At 37.1% G+C, this 17075-nt stretch overlaps 1 protein-coding gene across 1 annotated transcript; it reads right to left on the bottom strand.

The window, feature by feature from the left end:
• Positions 1 to 8905: 8905 nt before the first annotated feature.
• On the bottom strand, positions 8906 to 14531 carry LOC110910173 (potassium transporter 5). Its single transcript, XM_022154879.2, has 7 exons — positions 14299 to 14531; positions 13324 to 13543; positions 12576 to 12824; positions 12441 to 12491; positions 11209 to 11469; positions 10713 to 11135; positions 8906 to 10063 (listed from the first exon to the last, which is right to left on the bottom strand). The coding sequence occupies exons 1-7, from the start codon at positions 14500 to 14502 to the stop codon at positions 9204 to 9206; spliced, it is 2268 nt and encodes a 755-aa protein (XP_022010571.1). The 5' UTR covers positions 14503 to 14531; the 3' UTR covers positions 8906 to 9203.
• Between the last annotated feature and the right edge of the window lie 2544 nt (positions 14532 to 17075).

The raw sequence follows: 17075 nt of genomic DNA on the forward strand, positions 1-17075 counted from the left end.
TACGATGACTTCTTTAATTCGATCAATGTTGAAGCCGTTGAAGAAAGTGATGCGGCTAGGATGTTTTTCGAGAGTGACAATGCAACAGTTTCACCCGTGGTTCGTCCAATTCTTGTTAGTCAAGAACCATCTTCTTCGGTGAACAATAATACTCTCAACAATGAGGATTTTCATGATGCAAACGAATTGAACGAATCTTCAGAGGATGATGAATTTCTAGATGCAGATCAAGAAGCTCCAACAACAGCAGTTCATGGTACTTCAGAGGGTACTCCGCCAGTGGATGCCCATAGAACAGCTGAGGCTACTGCATCATCCTCTTCGTCAATTCCGGGCCTTGATTTGGTTGTTGATCTTAATCTTAACAACCTGGGTATAAATATTCCAGTTCGAGAAAATCCTGAAACAAGGATTCATAATACCCATCCTCAACAAAACATCATTGGAAATGTGCAAAGTGGCATTCAAACACGAAACATGTTGCGAAACAACAACAATGCAGGCTTGTATGCGGCTATTCGAGAATCCGGGCAACAAAACGATTGGTCCTTCGCGTGTTATGTCTCACAGGAAGAGCCAAGAACTTGGAAAGAAGCCTTGAAAGATAACTCTTGGGTTGAAGCAATGCAGGAAGAACTGCAACAGTTCCAGAAGCTGGGTGTCTGGAAACTCGTAGAGAAACCTGCTGGATACAAGAAGATTGGTACCCGTTGGGTTTTCAAATGCAAAAAGGATGACCGCGGAGTTGTTATCCGAAACAAAGCACGTTTAGTCGTTCAAGGTTTTCGTCAGATTGAAGGGATCGACTACAACGAAGTGTATGCACCTGTTGCACGTCTCGAAGCAATTCGAATCTTTCTAGCCTATGCGTCTTTCAAAGGATTCAAGGTTTATCAGATGGACGTGAAAAGTGCATTTTTACATGGTGTGGTTGAAGAAGAGGTCTATGTCGAACAGCCTCCAGGTTTTGAAGATCCTATCCATCCCGATCGGGTTTGGTTGCTCAACAAAGCTCTTTATGGTCTTCATCAAGCACCGCGAGCTTGGTATGCAACCTTATCACACTATCTGCTGGAGAACGGTTTTCGTAGAGGTCTTATCGACTGTACTCTCTTCATCAAAGAACAAGATGGAGATCTTCTTCTGGTACAGGTATATGTTGATGATATTATTTTTGGTTCTACTAATGATGTCTTGTGTAGGAATTTCGAGCGCATTATGCAGGATAAATTCGAGATGAGTGCTATGGGGGAAATGACCTTCTTCTTGGGCCTACAAGTGCAACAAACTGAGTCTGGGATATTCATCCATCAGACTAAATATGTTGGTGACATCTTGAGCCGGTTCCAGATGTCTGATGCAACGCCCATTGGTACCCCATTGCCAACAAATCACGGAATTACTCCAGACTTGAAGGGTGAAGCTGTTAGCCCCTCAAACTATCGCGCGATGATCGGATCTCTTATGTACCTCACAGCATCAAGGCCAGACATAATGTACCCAACGTGCCTGCTTGCCAGATATCAAGTTAATCCGAAGGCCTCACATCTTGCTGCTGTTAAAAGGATTTTTCGTTATTTGAAGGCGTACCCTGACACCGGTCTGTAGGGATAATAACTTTGAATTGGTAGCTTTCAGTGATTCTGATTTTGGCGGCTGCAAAATCGACGGTAAATCCACAACGGCTGGATGTCAGTTTTTAGGAAATCGCCTAGTCACATGGCAGTGCAAGAAGCAGACATGCGTCGCTACATCAACATGCGAAGCTGAATACATTGCTGCCTCAAGTTGTTGCTCCCAAGTTCTTTGGATCCAACAACAATTGCGGGACTACGGTTTTGAATTCCTAACTACTCCTATTTACGTTGATAATTCTGCTGCTTTAGATATCACTAGAAATCCTGTGCAGCACTCTAAGACCAAACACATCGAAATCAAATATGGTCTTAGTACCGAAATTTCGTTTGATAGATTGCCGAGGTTCTGAGATATTCGGTCTTTATGCTGCTTATCATCTGGGTATCATGGTTGTATCTTTTACCGAAAAATAACGGGGACGCAAGTCTAGATCTTCCATGATACTATACATACGTGTACATATTACATACTGCATTCGACCCCAATAAGTGATAAACAATCACATGTCCAAATCAAATAAGTGATAAAATATCACATTTATCCGGGAGTCAAGTTCGTCTCTCTGCTGTACGGAAGTACTGACCTGTTCACGGACTTGCTCCTGTGCCCTCATGCATATGAAAATCAAGTTCCTCATCAATAAGTGATTATATCACATAGGGCTTGTTTTCAAATCAAAATAAGTGAGAATCTCACATCATATACGGTCAAACAGATGATAATCGGTATACTCACCGGTAAGATGAATTCTCGTGCATACCTTGATACGGGAATGTGTCGTGATGTGGATGAACACCGGTCGGTAAGTATAAATCATACCTTAACGTATCCCCTCGCCATGATTACATCTGATAAGTTGAGCTTAAGTGGACAACAATACCGATGATTGTTATAGGATGCTTATCTTAATGTTAACTAACTGAACAACAAGAGTGTTTTGGCTTGACCGTACACTGACATGATTCTCTTACCCTCGAAACTCGCAAAAAGAATGTCTGTATATATTTATTTACTGCTTTCAGTCTTTACATTTGAAAAATTCAAAAATACCAAAAAGATTTTATTTCTGCTTTATTTTCGATCGTACGATGTTGGAACTCGAGTCTTCGTTACCTGAAACCTGAACGAAAACCGAAATTGACTAAATCTTCATAAACGGTCAAAATTTGCAAGTTTTTGAAAGTTAAATCTAAAATTGAGAAATTTATTAAACTTTCAAACTGTCGGACGGTGTTTGATTGTGACATGGTCATTCGTGTGTCATTTGTTTATGCTAACTATATTCCAAGCAGTTGTTCTCATTACGCGTTTAGATTTCTTGCATGTGCAGACTCTAAAGGCTAGGAGAACATGGTCGATGACAAAGCTTCGGAATGAAGACACGACGTGAAGGCACTCAAAAGATGAAGATGATCGAGTTGCCGCTGGCCATCATCAACACCACAAGGATCTCACTTCATAAAGATCAAGTCATTCACGAGCATAACTCAAGGGGGAGCTTATGTTAAGGGGGAGTTTGTCAACACACTTCCTACATGATACGGGTAGTTTGTTGATACACTCTCTGCTTACAAGACGTGAAGACTTTGAAGATCCTCCGACATTGAAGACTTGAAAGGACATCAGAGTCTTGAAGACATGAAGATCAAAAAATGATCAAGATCGAGACAAATCTGCAACCATCGAAGATCGAGACAAAGCTACAGCCAAGGGGGAGTTTGTTGGTGCACTTGTGTCTGTACTTTGTCTGTATTCAGTCACGATGTAAACGATGTCCTTGTCAGTCCTGTAAGTTGACCAAGTCAACCGTCCTCCTGGTTTGACTTGGACCAACAGTTAGGAATATGTTTGTAAAGTGTCTGAGTCGAAAGATGGGCCATCGAAGGTTTATGTCTATCCTTCGATGGGCTCGAAAGATGTCCTACGAAGGATACTGTTGAACCTCGAAGGATATACCATCCTTCGAGGTAAATATGGATCCTTCGAGGGCTTTGTGATCGACAGATGATCTTTCGGTCATTCTGAATGATCCTTCGACCAGACCTGTTGTGTTTGGGTATAAATACCCATGCAGTGTGTTCATTTCAGTATAGACACAGAACGACAGATGCACACAGAAAGATAGAGAGACTTGAGAGCATTCTGTCCAGGAACACACACACACACTAGAGAGTTTGCAAAACACATTTGTGAACATTGAGCTTGTAACCGGAACCTTTCATTCGCATTAATACAAGTGGTGTTAATCGGTGAATCTTGTGTGTTTGTGTTTGTGCTTGTTTCATCCCGGTTTGCTCACTAGCTTGGATTCCGCACTTGCTAGTGGGTTAGTATAACAAGGTTTACGTTCGTCATCCTCCGAGAGGGACCTACAGTTGGAATAACCTAAGAGCTCTAATGACAATGAACCCGACATATTGTGTTATTGAAGATAAACTGATTTATATTTGAAAAATGGGGACCAAGATCAACATGCATTTACACCTATCCAACCACTTTCCTAGCTACCACGTACTTTGATTCTCATTTATGCATTTCTGCATTTATGTTACCAGTCCATGTCAGGTCCACCGAATAGAGTGACTTAGTCCTTCGTAGCAATAATGCTATGATATAGGTGAAAGAATTCAAACAAAAAGCGATGATAGCTATTTGTGCAAGTGCTAGTAAAATACCATAATAGTCATATACATTTCTGTTGGAATTGATTGAAGTTTCTCTAGGGTTTCGGTTATCGAGAGAATACAGAGTAAAGATAAATATTGTTCTTATTGAATTGGTAACTTGAATTGTACCATGTTACATGATATATATACGAGGGTTATGAAACGAACTTCATAACCGTCATGACTTATAAATGTTATACATTAAATATATTAACTATCTAATCTAATATAAAATCTAACTTATATTTCTTCTGCTAATACCCTCCCTTAAGTTAGAGTTCTTCTACATTAATAAGAGTCTTGATTCGCAGGAAATCCTTGGGTTGTAAGGCTTTTGTAAAAATATCTGCAGCTTGCTCCTTAGTTGTGTAAAAATGAACTTCAATCTCATCATTCTTCAGCAGGTCACGAATGAAATGATACTTTACCCTTATGTGTTTACTCTTTCCATGATAGACAGGATCCTTTGCTAGACAGATAGTTGATCTGTTGTCACAATGGATCACAGGTGTACAGTCCATATGTATATGAAGTTCCTTTAGGATTCCCTTCAGCCAAATAGCTTGACATCCGGCCATTGATAAGGCAATATATTCCGCCTCTGTTGATGATAGGGCTACCACCTTTTGTTTTCTTGATTGCCATGCAATTGCACTTGAGCCTAGATGAAATATATAACCTGATGTACTCTTGCTATCATCTGTGTCACCAGCATAGTCACTATCACTATATCCTGTGAGTTTTCCTTTTCTTCCTTTCGAGTATATTATACCATGATTTAGAGTTCCTTTTATGTATCTTAATACCCTTTTTCCTGCTTCCCAGTGACTTCTTTTGGGTCTTTCCATAAAGCGACTTAATTTACTAACAGCAAATGCTATATCCGGTCTTGTGTTTGTTAGGTACATTAAGCATCCCATCAAGCTTCTATACATGTTTTGATCGAAATCTTCTTCTGGATCCTCCTTTGTTAGACGAATCCCATACTCCATAGGTGTTGATATTGGTTTGCAATTTTCCATGTTGAATTTTTTTAACAGGTTCCTTGCATACTTCTGTTGTGATAAGGATATATTCCCTTCATTATAATTGACTTCCATTCCCAAAAAGTAGTGCAATATTCCAAGGTCAGTCATTTCAAACTCCTTTTCCATAGATTCTTTCAGTTGGCGAATTTGATCTAATGAGTCACTTGCAATAATGAGGTCATCCACATATAGGCATATTATGATTCTTGTACTTGTTGAATGTTTGAAATATAATGTGTGTTCATAAACACATTTTTTATATCCTTGTGATAGAAAGTATCCATCTATTCTGCTGTACCATGCCCTCGAGGCTTGTTTTAATCCGTACAAGGCCTTTTTAAGTTGACAAACTTTGTGCTCTTCTCCCTTCTTGACGTATCCAGTTGGTTGTTCTATGTATACATTTCAGATAGCTTTCCATTTAGAAAGGCAGTCTTGACATCCATTTGATGCAAGTGCCACTCAAAATGAACTGCTAATGCAAGAACGAGTCTTACTGTATCAAATCTAACGACGGGAGCAAATACTTCTTGATAATCAATTCCATACTTTTGATTATACCCTTTCGCTGCTAATCTTGCTTTGTATTTGCTCACATTTCCATGTTCATCGTACTTTGTTTTAAAGATCCATTTTACTCCGATGGGCTTTTGATTCTTTGGAGGTTCCACTAATGTCCATGTTTTATTTTTAATAAAGGATTCCATTTCTTTGTCCATTGCGTCTTTCCACTTCTCATCCTTGCATGCTTCGTTATACGTAGTGGGGTCTGCATCAGCATACAGAACAAAGTTGGCCACTGAATTTTCAGGTATTGTTTGATTCCTTTCATACAGATCCCTCACTTGTGCATCTGTAAGTTGTTGTGTTTCCTGGTATATATCTGTGATACTTATAGTCCTTAATTCTTCATTTTCGGACGTATATGAATATTCTCCATCGTCTGGTGCATTTTCTAATTGTTCATCATTTGTGTTGATTAATGGATTGTTATCTTTTGGTGCTGCTGTTATGTTGTGTCCTTCCTCCTTATGATCATTCGAGTCTACATCATTTACTTGAACGTATGTTCCCTGTTTGACAGGCTTCACTTCGTCCCATCTTTGACCTTCATCAAATACAACGTCTCTGCTAATGATAACCTTGCCTGTTGTTGGATTATAGAGTTTATAGGCTTTACTTTGTTCACTGTACCCAACAAGGATTGTTTTTTCTGTCTTGTCATCCAGCTTCGTACGTCTCTGATTTGGAACATGGGCATATGCAATGCATCCGAATATTCTAAGATGACTTATATTTGGCTTCCTTCCACTCCAAGATTCTTCAGGGGTTATGTTTGGAATCCTTTTTGTTACTGTCCGATTCAGTATGTAAGTTGCACATGCTACTGCCTCTGCCCATAGATTATTAGATACGTTCATCATTTTCATCATGCTTCGTCCTAGTTCCATGATTGTTCTATTTTTACGCTCGGCCACCCCATTCTGTTGGGGGGTGTAGCTTGTTGTGAGTTGATGTTGAATTCCGTTTTCTCTAAGAAACTCTTGAAATTCACTGCCACAGTATTCTCCTCCCTATCTGTTCTTATGCATTTTATCTTTTGATCCATTTGATTTTCTACCAAACTTTTGAATGTTTTGAAATAATAGAGTGCTTCTGACTTGAGTTTTAAAAAATATACCCAAGTTTTTCTCGAAAAATCATCAATGAAGGTTATAAAATACTTACTACCTCTTATTGATGATATTTGCATAGGGCCGCATATGTCTGAATGTATAAGTTGGAGTGGTTTACTTGCATGCCATGTTGGATTCTTTGAGAATGATTTCCTCGCATGTTTTCCTAGCATACAACTTTCACATACTTTACTTTGTTGCTTTGATATCTTCGGTAAACCTTTAACTACTTCATTCATTCCCATGTCATGCAATGTGTCAAAGTTTATATGTCCGTATCTTTGATGCCATAGTGTTGATAGATCCTGAGTTATCATACTGTATGCACGAGGTATCAAATCTTGACTTAAATTCAGAGGAAACATCTTGTTTCCTGTCATGTTGACTATTCCTATAGTCTCCCCTGTCCTGTCTTTGATTCTACACTCTTGATTGCTAAATTTCACCTCATATCCCTTCTGAACTAATTATCCTACACTTAGCAAATTATGCTTAAGTCCTTCTACATAAAACACATTCGGAACCCTTTTTTCGGTTCCCTTTATTGATATGGCAACATCTCCACTTCCTAGTACCTCGAGTTTTTTATCGTCACCAGTTCTTACTTCTCTTCTCTCGGACTCATTTAGAGTGATAAATAGACTTTTATCTCCTGTCATGTGATTACTGCATCCACTGTCTAGATACCAACAGTCGTTCTTTGGTATCTCCTCTACATTGAATATCATGAACATTGTATCGTCATTCTTGTCATTCACTCCTTCTTCTTCATGCAGTAATGCATTATTTGTTCTTTCGTTTTCATCTTTTCTCTGATTGCAGAAACGTGCAGTGTGCCCTAGTTTCTGACAATTATAACATCTAATTTGACCGCTCATTCTTCCTCTCCCTCTGCCTCGTCCTCTTCCATTATTTTCATATCTAAATTGTCGAGTCCTTTCAAAATTCTGCACTTGAAATGCTTGTTCCATCGGCGCTTCATCATATTGTTTTAGACGTAGTTCATGTGATTGAAGAATACCAAGTAATTCTTCAACAGTCATGTTACTTAAATCTTTTGATTCTTCGACAGCGACAACGACCGATTCATATTTTCGTGTCAGGGTCCTTAATAATTTTTCAACTATTCGCTGTTCACTAACGTTTTCTTCATTTTGTCGTAATTGATTTACTATGACTGTTGTTCGGTTTATGAAATCTTCGATAGATTCATTTTCTTTCATGCGTAAGGCATCAAATTCACATCTTAGGGTTTGAAGTTTTACCATTTTTACTCGTTGTTCGCCTCTGTATGTTTTATGCAGAACATTCCATGCCTCTTTGGATGTTTGACAGACTGCAATTCTTTCAAACACCATATCGCTTGCCGCCTGAAAGATGATATGCAGCGCTTTCTTGTCTTTCTTAATATTCTCTTTATATGTGTTTTGATCACTTTCGGGTGCCCCAGATGCCGGTTGATTATATCCTTCTTCGACTATGATCCATAGATCTTGTGATTCTAGTAAGACTTTCATTTGTATGTGCCAATGGAAATAATTCGATCCATATAGTTTTGGAATCTGTGTTTGTATTCCACCGTTTGACGTCATGTTGCGGATCTTCTGTGTTATTGAGACCGGTTATAGATTAGATTACTTTGTGTGAATAGGGGATGTGGATCGGTGATGGCTCTGATACCACTTGTTGGAATTGATTGAAGTTTCTCTAGGGTTTCGGTTATTGAGAGAATACAGAGTAAAGATAAATATTGTTCTTATTGAATTGGTAACTTGAATTGTACCATGTTACATGATATATATACGAGGGTTATGAAACGAACTTCATAACCGTCATGACTTATAAATGTTATACATAAAATATATTAACTATCTAATCTAATATAAAATCTAACTTATATTTCTTCTGCTAATAATTTCAACTTATATTGACTACACACACCCATAAAAATCAATACAACATATTTTTTTCTTAAATTCAGAAGTTTACTATTGATTGCAGAAAGCTCAATCAAGTCATAAAAAAAAAACAAAACAAAACAACAAGCGGAAAATACAAAAGGCTTAAGAAACCACATACATATACAAGGTTAACTTTTTGTTTTCTTTTTTGTTTATTGAACATTCTTCGTAACTTCTTGTTCCAATACTTTTGGACACGAGTCATTCAGATATTTATATATATGTCTTCATTAATTAGAGCTCGTAGGTCATTCCAACCTTCAACATCTTTTCATGAGGAATTTCGAACACATTATAACTTTGCTTCAAATTTCTCTTCATGAAATTATAAGCATAATCAATGAGAAACTTTTTCCCAATAGAAGACCTCGGCTTCGAGACGATCTCATTCTCACCCACCAAATGCACGATTCCAGTTCGCCAAGCTTGGTCTAGTTTCGCAACATCATCATCCCCTATACGACCTTGTTGTGGCTCGGTTCCATAATCATATTGAATAAAATTCTTCAAGTTTTCGACCAAAATCTTCTCAAACGACTCCTTTTCATTGCGCACATCCGTGTACCCATACCTCACCACGCACCTAAAAACATACAACTCGTTTGGCTTCACTCTTCGAAACAAAAACCTCTCTTCTGGGGCGACCCTACTAATCGGCAATGACTTGATAGAAACAAACACGATAACCGAATGTAAAGCAGGTACATTGTCAACATAGTGTTTAAAAATTGGCGGAATGCCATGGGCGAGTTCTGAGTAGAAGATTGCAAGTCCTCCCATACGACGAATGTTGGAGTCCACAACAATGTCTTTTATGGCTTCTCGTGAAACTTTGTGATCAAGCTCGTAGTTGTATTTTGCTCGGTAAACATAATTCCAAGTGCACATTATGAACATTAACACGACGGCAAATGAAAAAGGTAAGTATCCACCTTCACCGAATTTGTAAAGAACCGCGCTTAAATAGATATATTCTGTGGAGCTAATCACAAGCACAAATAAGAGCACGAGAAGTATGTTGGTTTTCCATATGACGAGCATGATCACCACCATGAATCCTGAAGTCAGCGTCTCGGCAAATATCACCGCAATACCTTCATTGATTAAGTCACAAAACCATTTGATCAATCATATGTCTACTAGAGTGTATAAAATTTGAAAAAGAAAAGGAAAAAAAAAACTAAACATGGTATCATTTTTATCTGATTCAATTCAGTTACTATTAATAGAACCTTAGTCATCTTTTTTTTTAAACGAAAAAAAAAAGGTTTTTTTAATTATATTTAAATGTCATTATTTTTCATCATATGCAGAAGAGGAGGAAGAAATTGAAATGTTGCTGGAAAATTATCTTCATAGGTGGGTAAATAGTGTGTTACAATAATTAGGGTTGTAAATGAACCGAACGTTCTGCGAACAGTTCATGAACTGTTCGGCGGGAAGTTCGTTTATGTTCGTTCGTTTAATGAATGAACAAACACGAACAAGAAATTTCGTTCAATAAGTTAAACAAACGGACATGAACAGAGGTTGCATTTGTTAGTTTATGTTCGTGAACGATCGGTGATGTGTTCGTCATAAGCAATTTCATGTGACAACGCACGGGGCTTAGTAGTTATTCTTAGAAAGAAGATTATATACCAATTTTGGTAGATATGTGTGTGGGGAGACATGGGGGCGCAATGGCCAATATTTAGAGTCATAATAGTTGATTTTCATGAAATTTGAGAGCTAAAATCTTACCGTAAGCATGGCCAATGTTTTCGGTAGTTCTGAACGAAACGGTAACAAGAACACAACCAATCATAAGAAGATAATTCATTTCCGGTATGTAAACCTGCCCTTCATACTTATCTGATGTATGCAAGACTTGAACACGAGGAAAACACCCTAGCGAAAGCGATTGCTTGATAATCGAAAACGTCCCAGAGATCATAGCTTGACTTGCTATAATCGCGGCCATAACAGCCACCACAAACACTGGCCAGTACAAGGCATCCGGGGCTGATTTATAAAAAGTGTCCGCAACAAGACCTTGATGCTTTCTTAGCCAAGATGCCTGACCGCTATACGCAGTGATTAGAGCTGGATAAACCACACAACCCATGCTTATTTGTATGGATTTTACAGTAAAGTGTCCAAGATCAGCAAACATAGCCTCAGTTCCTATAACAATCAAACTAGATTAGCAAAAAACTTAACAAAACTTAAACCAGTGCCACTAGTTTGTAATTTGTACCTGTAATTGCTAGAACGACTCCTCCAAGCGAAATCCATCCATCTTTTCCGTTTCGCTTGAAGTAATCAATGATGTATTTAGGGTTTATGGCTTTGGCGACAGAAGGGTCGAACTTGATGAAGTTGAACACACCGATTCCACCAATGAGCGCGAACCAGACGCAAATGATGGGGGCAAAACTGTAGCCAACTCTATCAGTTCCAAATCTTTGAACCATGAATAAAGTTATCAAGATTATCACTGATATTATGACGATCCTCCCTGCACCAATGTATGTTTAAAGGGTGAAAAAACAAATTTTGTAATAGATAATATATAAAATATATATTTGTTCTCTTAGTTTTTCGGCAAAGTTGAGTTTAAGGGTGTAAGTTAGCTTAACAAGTCGTGAGCTACTTGAAGTTGGCTCATAAAAGCTCGAAACGAGCGAGCTTAAACAGGCTTGAACCTATATTAGAGTTCATTTAATAAACGATCCGGAATTCAAATTTCACATACTGAACTTAAGCTGAGTCTAATTCACCATCCCTGGATTGAGTTCCGACCATAAAATCAACTAGCATTTCACATACCGAACTTAAGTAGGTTAACGAGCCTAAATAAGCATGTTCTTTATATAAATATATTTTTATAGTTAAGTAATGAATATTAATATATAAAAAAGTTAAAAGATAGAATAAATAAATATATAATTGATTATGTGTGTAAATTTATAATTGCAAAAATAATATATATGGTTTTACATATAATTACATATTTAATAAGTAATAAATAAATCGGGGTCAAGCCACAATTAAGCTTAAAAATTATTCACAATTCAGGCTCGAGTTAGTTATAGAGCTCAAAATGAGTCCAGCTCGAGCTCACTTAAATTAAAAGAAACATAAAACCGAGTTTAAGTTTAAGCGAACTTGTGTGTAAAATCGGCTCGTTTACAACCCCTCTATACAAGTAATACTAATTGTCCCAAAAGACATGGTGTGATAGAAAGATGCTTATATGTTTACACAAAACTCATATCAAAAATATTGAATATCACGGTTTAAAATTTACTAAAAATTGTATATCATGCTTTTATGTTTTATTTTCAAGATAATTTCAAAAAAACAGAACTATGAAATAAGATGAATTTCCGAAAAAATAAAAGGTTAATGTTTACATAAATGTTTTTAAGAAAAATTAAAATAGAGCTCGAGTTTTTACATGTTCTCCAATGTCAAAATTAAATTTACCTTCTGTCATTGTATCAGTTGCCTCCTTAAGTCCCGATACCGCAGATAATACTATATAGAAAAGTTAACGTGTTAAAAATGATAGAAAACATTATGTTTTCACATGAAAATAATAAAAAGAGTAAAAACATGTACCGGATATGGAAGGCGTGAGGATGCCATCACCAATGACCATGGAAGTCCCGAGCATGGCAGCAAATAGTAGTGCGAACTTGGCAAAGTTGCTTTGCTCGAGACTCTTCTTGACCTTTGATGATATCGTGTTACGTTTGCCAGGTAACTCAAGTTGAAAATTCGATACCTCTCGATCCTCTGGTTGCTCGCTCGGGATTAAACCTACCTTTGCGTATCTACACAGTTTCGAGTACAATGCAAACGTACCTCCTGTTGTCGCAAAGAAAAAATACGCTATAATCGTCATTTTCTAGCCACTAATATGCGTTATAGAAATGTTAACAAATCATAATCAAACAAAATAATATAAAATATAGAAATTAAAATATAAAATTGTTTCTTTACAGAATAATTTAGAAATTAAAATATAGAAGTGGTACTTTTTCTGTTATTTTATTGTCCTAGATTTAGCGTAGTCAACAAATTTTTAAATTAAGAAATCACTTTATTAGTATATTCAGATTAGATGAGTCCCACCTCGTACCATGTAATAACACCTTAGATTATTTAATATATGTTGTCTTTGTCTCTTTAGTTGACAAACAAAATTTACCAAAATTTCATTCGCTAAATTCCTCAATACATTTCGCTTACATGAATTTAGTGACGAATGAATAAACCACTATTTTTCCAATTTATTTGATCAAATGAATTATTTTGATCATAATTAGTAGTTAAACAATCAACAATAAGAGCGGAAAATGCTTACCGTCACCATTATCGTTGGCACGTAAGACGATTACTACGTACTTAAGAACAGGAATGATTGTGATCGTGTAGAAGATGAGGGACAAAACGCCCAAAATATCATCTTCGTGTTTGATCCCGTCAGTAAAGGTGCTTGAATACACATACAACGGCGATGTCCCTATGTCGCCGTAAACCACTCCGATGCTTTGAAAAGCAAGTCGAAGTATCACCCCCCAATCCTTCAAACAAATTCATTTTACGGACAATTAGTAACAAAATACATACCAATTATACTAGCAATACTATTAGAAAACTGGGTATTTATAACAGTCATTTTGGTCGCAACACTACAAGAATACTATATCAATAGCGGCGACAACCCATATGTCACCGCTATTGGTTTAATCTGGACGCGGTGTCCCTCAACAAACCCTAGCCGTTCATTTGTTAACCTGGTCCTATGGCTGGGGTTCATTAATGCCAATGGCGCCAACATCTTTTAAGCAATAGTGGCGACATATGTCGCCGCTATAAGTTTTGCGCAGAACAACTATGTAAAGCGGGATTTTACCACTTCACACCATCCACCCCCCCCCCCAAAAAAAAAGGCGTTTAGCGACTTATTTATGATCGAAATTGTGATGACAGAGATCTTTGTAGGTATCATTTTGGCGACCGCTTTAAAACCAAATTTTGCTTTTGATTTTTTTTTTTTTTACATTTTCAACTCATTGCGACTAAAACTAGACGGTCACATCTTTTGCTACCAGACCCGGTTATTATAATTTTATTGTCACCAACTATTTTTTAACGATTTTTCGACCAAAACTAGGTGGTCGCAACTTCTGCGACTGATTTACCACCTGACCTTGGTCGGTTGCTAAATTTGCAACCATTATGATTCAGGTCGCAAGTCAGTCGCAATCAGTTTTTCTAGTTGTGTGCAGTATAAAAATCAGTGTGAAAAAAAAACTACATATATGTGCGCACTAACCTTCGTGTCATGGTGACCGTGGTGGCCCCGAATTTTAGCGGACTCGATATCTAATGAATCATGACGCTTCAAGCCAGTTGGGAGTTCGCTTTCAGGAAGTACATGATCAGACACATGTTCGGAATGGATATGTTCACTGCTTTCGTCTTCTTCGATGTGGGCAACGCTCGAGTTTCGCTTGCTGCCGCCAGGGGTGGTAGACATGGTGTCGCTAAAGGGTTAGAGACACGAGAGAAGAAGTGAGAAAAATGGGTAGACATTGTAGTTGTTATATAGGGGTACGGTGGATGGTACTCGGCCTTGATCTTTTTTCAATAAAAAAAGTATAAAGATGGCTCAGCTTAATAATATAAAAAAGTATAAAGATGGCTCAGCTTAATTGCAGAAAATTAATATATTTTAGAGATTCCGGTTTGTTATTTATTTATTTTTTCAAAAGGCTAAATGAAACCCTACAAAACTTGGTTCTAAATTTATACCAATGTTCAAGGTTCATCATAAGATTTGAACCTCAGCTGTTAAACAAGAATATATTTATCACCATCCTTGATAACGTTACTAAACACTTATATTAAAGAAGGTTACCACATATATATAACCGAAAACCTCTATCCCAAACCATGCGTTAAATTACAGCGTCTAAGGGTGGGCGGGGTACCCACCGATTTGCAATCGGGGACCCCTCTTGCCGCATAGGTGATGTGCCGCCAACTCCAGCGGTGAAGAGAGAGAGGGATTAAAACGGTGGGGAGCTGCCGAAGAGGGGGGAGGAGAGAGGGAGGAGAGAGGGAGAGCTTGACCAATCAAAAGTTTCATTTTTTTTTTTTTTTTTAAAAAAAAACCAATTCACCTAAGAGGGGAGTGCCGCCATCAAAAAGGGGTATTAGGGGAGTGTTAGAGGGGAGTTGACGTGGCTTATTCTGGTTGGTTACTTGTAAGAGGGGGGACTCACCTATTAGGTGAGCACCCCTTACACCCTAACGGTCACCCAACGGGCAAATATGTGATAAAATTTTATTTTGTTTTATATTTTTTTCTGAACAATATTCGGGACCGATTATATGTTACATTTGTAGCTGTTTTTCAACCATATCCATTTCAGTAGTTACTTTGCGTAGTCGATGTTTATCTCCCATAAATTTTTTATTTTTTTTTTCAAGTCTTATGGTAATGTATTCTAAACGAATATGAATTCTTTTTATTGTGAACTCATGTTCCACCACTATTTGTCTATTGTTTAAACAAGTATTGTTATGATGATTTTATGTATACATGATATTGCTTATTATAGTTGTGATCAGTATTGTTTCAGTTATATTTTGTTTTGAAGTCTGAATATTTTACCTTAATATATTATTAATACTTTAAATCAAATTAAGATTATAAATAGTTCAATAAAGTTGCTAGATACATTTGTAAGAGCTGAGTATGCAATTTATAAAGTAATCTGATAATTTTATTGTAAACAAAACCTACTTATCAAACAATTCATGATAATTTTAATATAAGTTAAAATTAAAAATAAAATAAAAGCATTGTTGGGTGAATCCAGTTACTTGCAACATCCCTTTCTTTAAAATCTTAAACTGTTTTGATCTCTTATTTAGCATGTATGACACTTATGCCAATGGCTAAATTAATACTTGCATTAATCTTGTTTAATTTTAGACTTACTACATTTCACATGATGTGCCAAGATCGACGAGTGCTGGCTTTCTTAAACTTTGTATTCGAGTCATCAAGCGCTAAGGGGAATATGTTATGCCATGTAGTCGTGTACAAATTTAAGGTGACTTTCCAGTGTTGTGGGAGTTTTAAGAGATTTGTTAAGCTGTGAAGTCTGATTAGGATTCAACTTTGCGAAAGTTGTTCGTTCCTTGAAGCCAACAATTTTTATATATGTTACTTGTATTATCGTGTTTTTCAACTGACCCCCAAATTTTTGTGACGCCAACAACCCAGATTTTTTAATGCTAGACAGGGGCGGATCTACCCTTCAAGAAGGGGATGTTAGTGTAAGTTTTGGAAAAATTTAACATTTTTTCGATTTCGTTACCCTTTTTCTTTGAAACATTGCCCCTATAATAATTTTCTAGATCCGAGTCTTGCTCGTTCCCAATGCCCCTACGGTAGCGGATTTACCCCCAGACTCAGGCTTGCTGGGTGGCGGTCTGCGTTGGGAGGACCATGGAATATCCCCCCCCCCCCCGTCATTAACCAATTTTAACTTTAGTCAACGTTTCCTTTGGTATGCTTGGGCTTTTTTTTTTTTTTTTGAAAATCAAACTTCATTAGAAACCAAACAAGCTTGAACCCCCAAGCAGGGGAACAAGACGGCCAAAAACTTACATCATGTCACAGTTACACCATTCTTCTCAAGTACATGTTCTATTTCTATTCCTATTTTTATACCACAAGTACCCATATGTCTTCACATCCGCAACGACCTCGTCAATCTTTGGTATGCTTGGGCTAGTGACTGGCTGTAGAGAGCTCATGTAAGTTGGTATTTCCTTTTTTGTATTTGAGCTAGAGTTAATTTATGGATTGAGAACTAAATAATGCATGCATCATAGACTTATTCCTTAACATCATGCAATTATAATTTAAATTCTTAATCATGTGAATTAACTTGATTGTTTTTTATTGATTATGCTATCAATTATTGCCCATTTTGTCAACGTTTGTGTCCTTATTTTCAACTCAACTTATTTTAACTTTGTACGCATTAAATAACATTCTTTATTGGTTTATTAATACTTTTAAAATTAATATAT

The sequence above is a fragment of the Helianthus annuus genome, chromosome 15, assembly GCF_002127325.2.
Source record: "Helianthus annuus cultivar XRQ/B chromosome 15, HanXRQr2.0-SUNRISE, whole genome shotgun sequence".
Taxonomy (NCBI): Eukaryota; Viridiplantae; Streptophyta; class Magnoliopsida; order Asterales; family Asteraceae; genus Helianthus; species Helianthus annuus.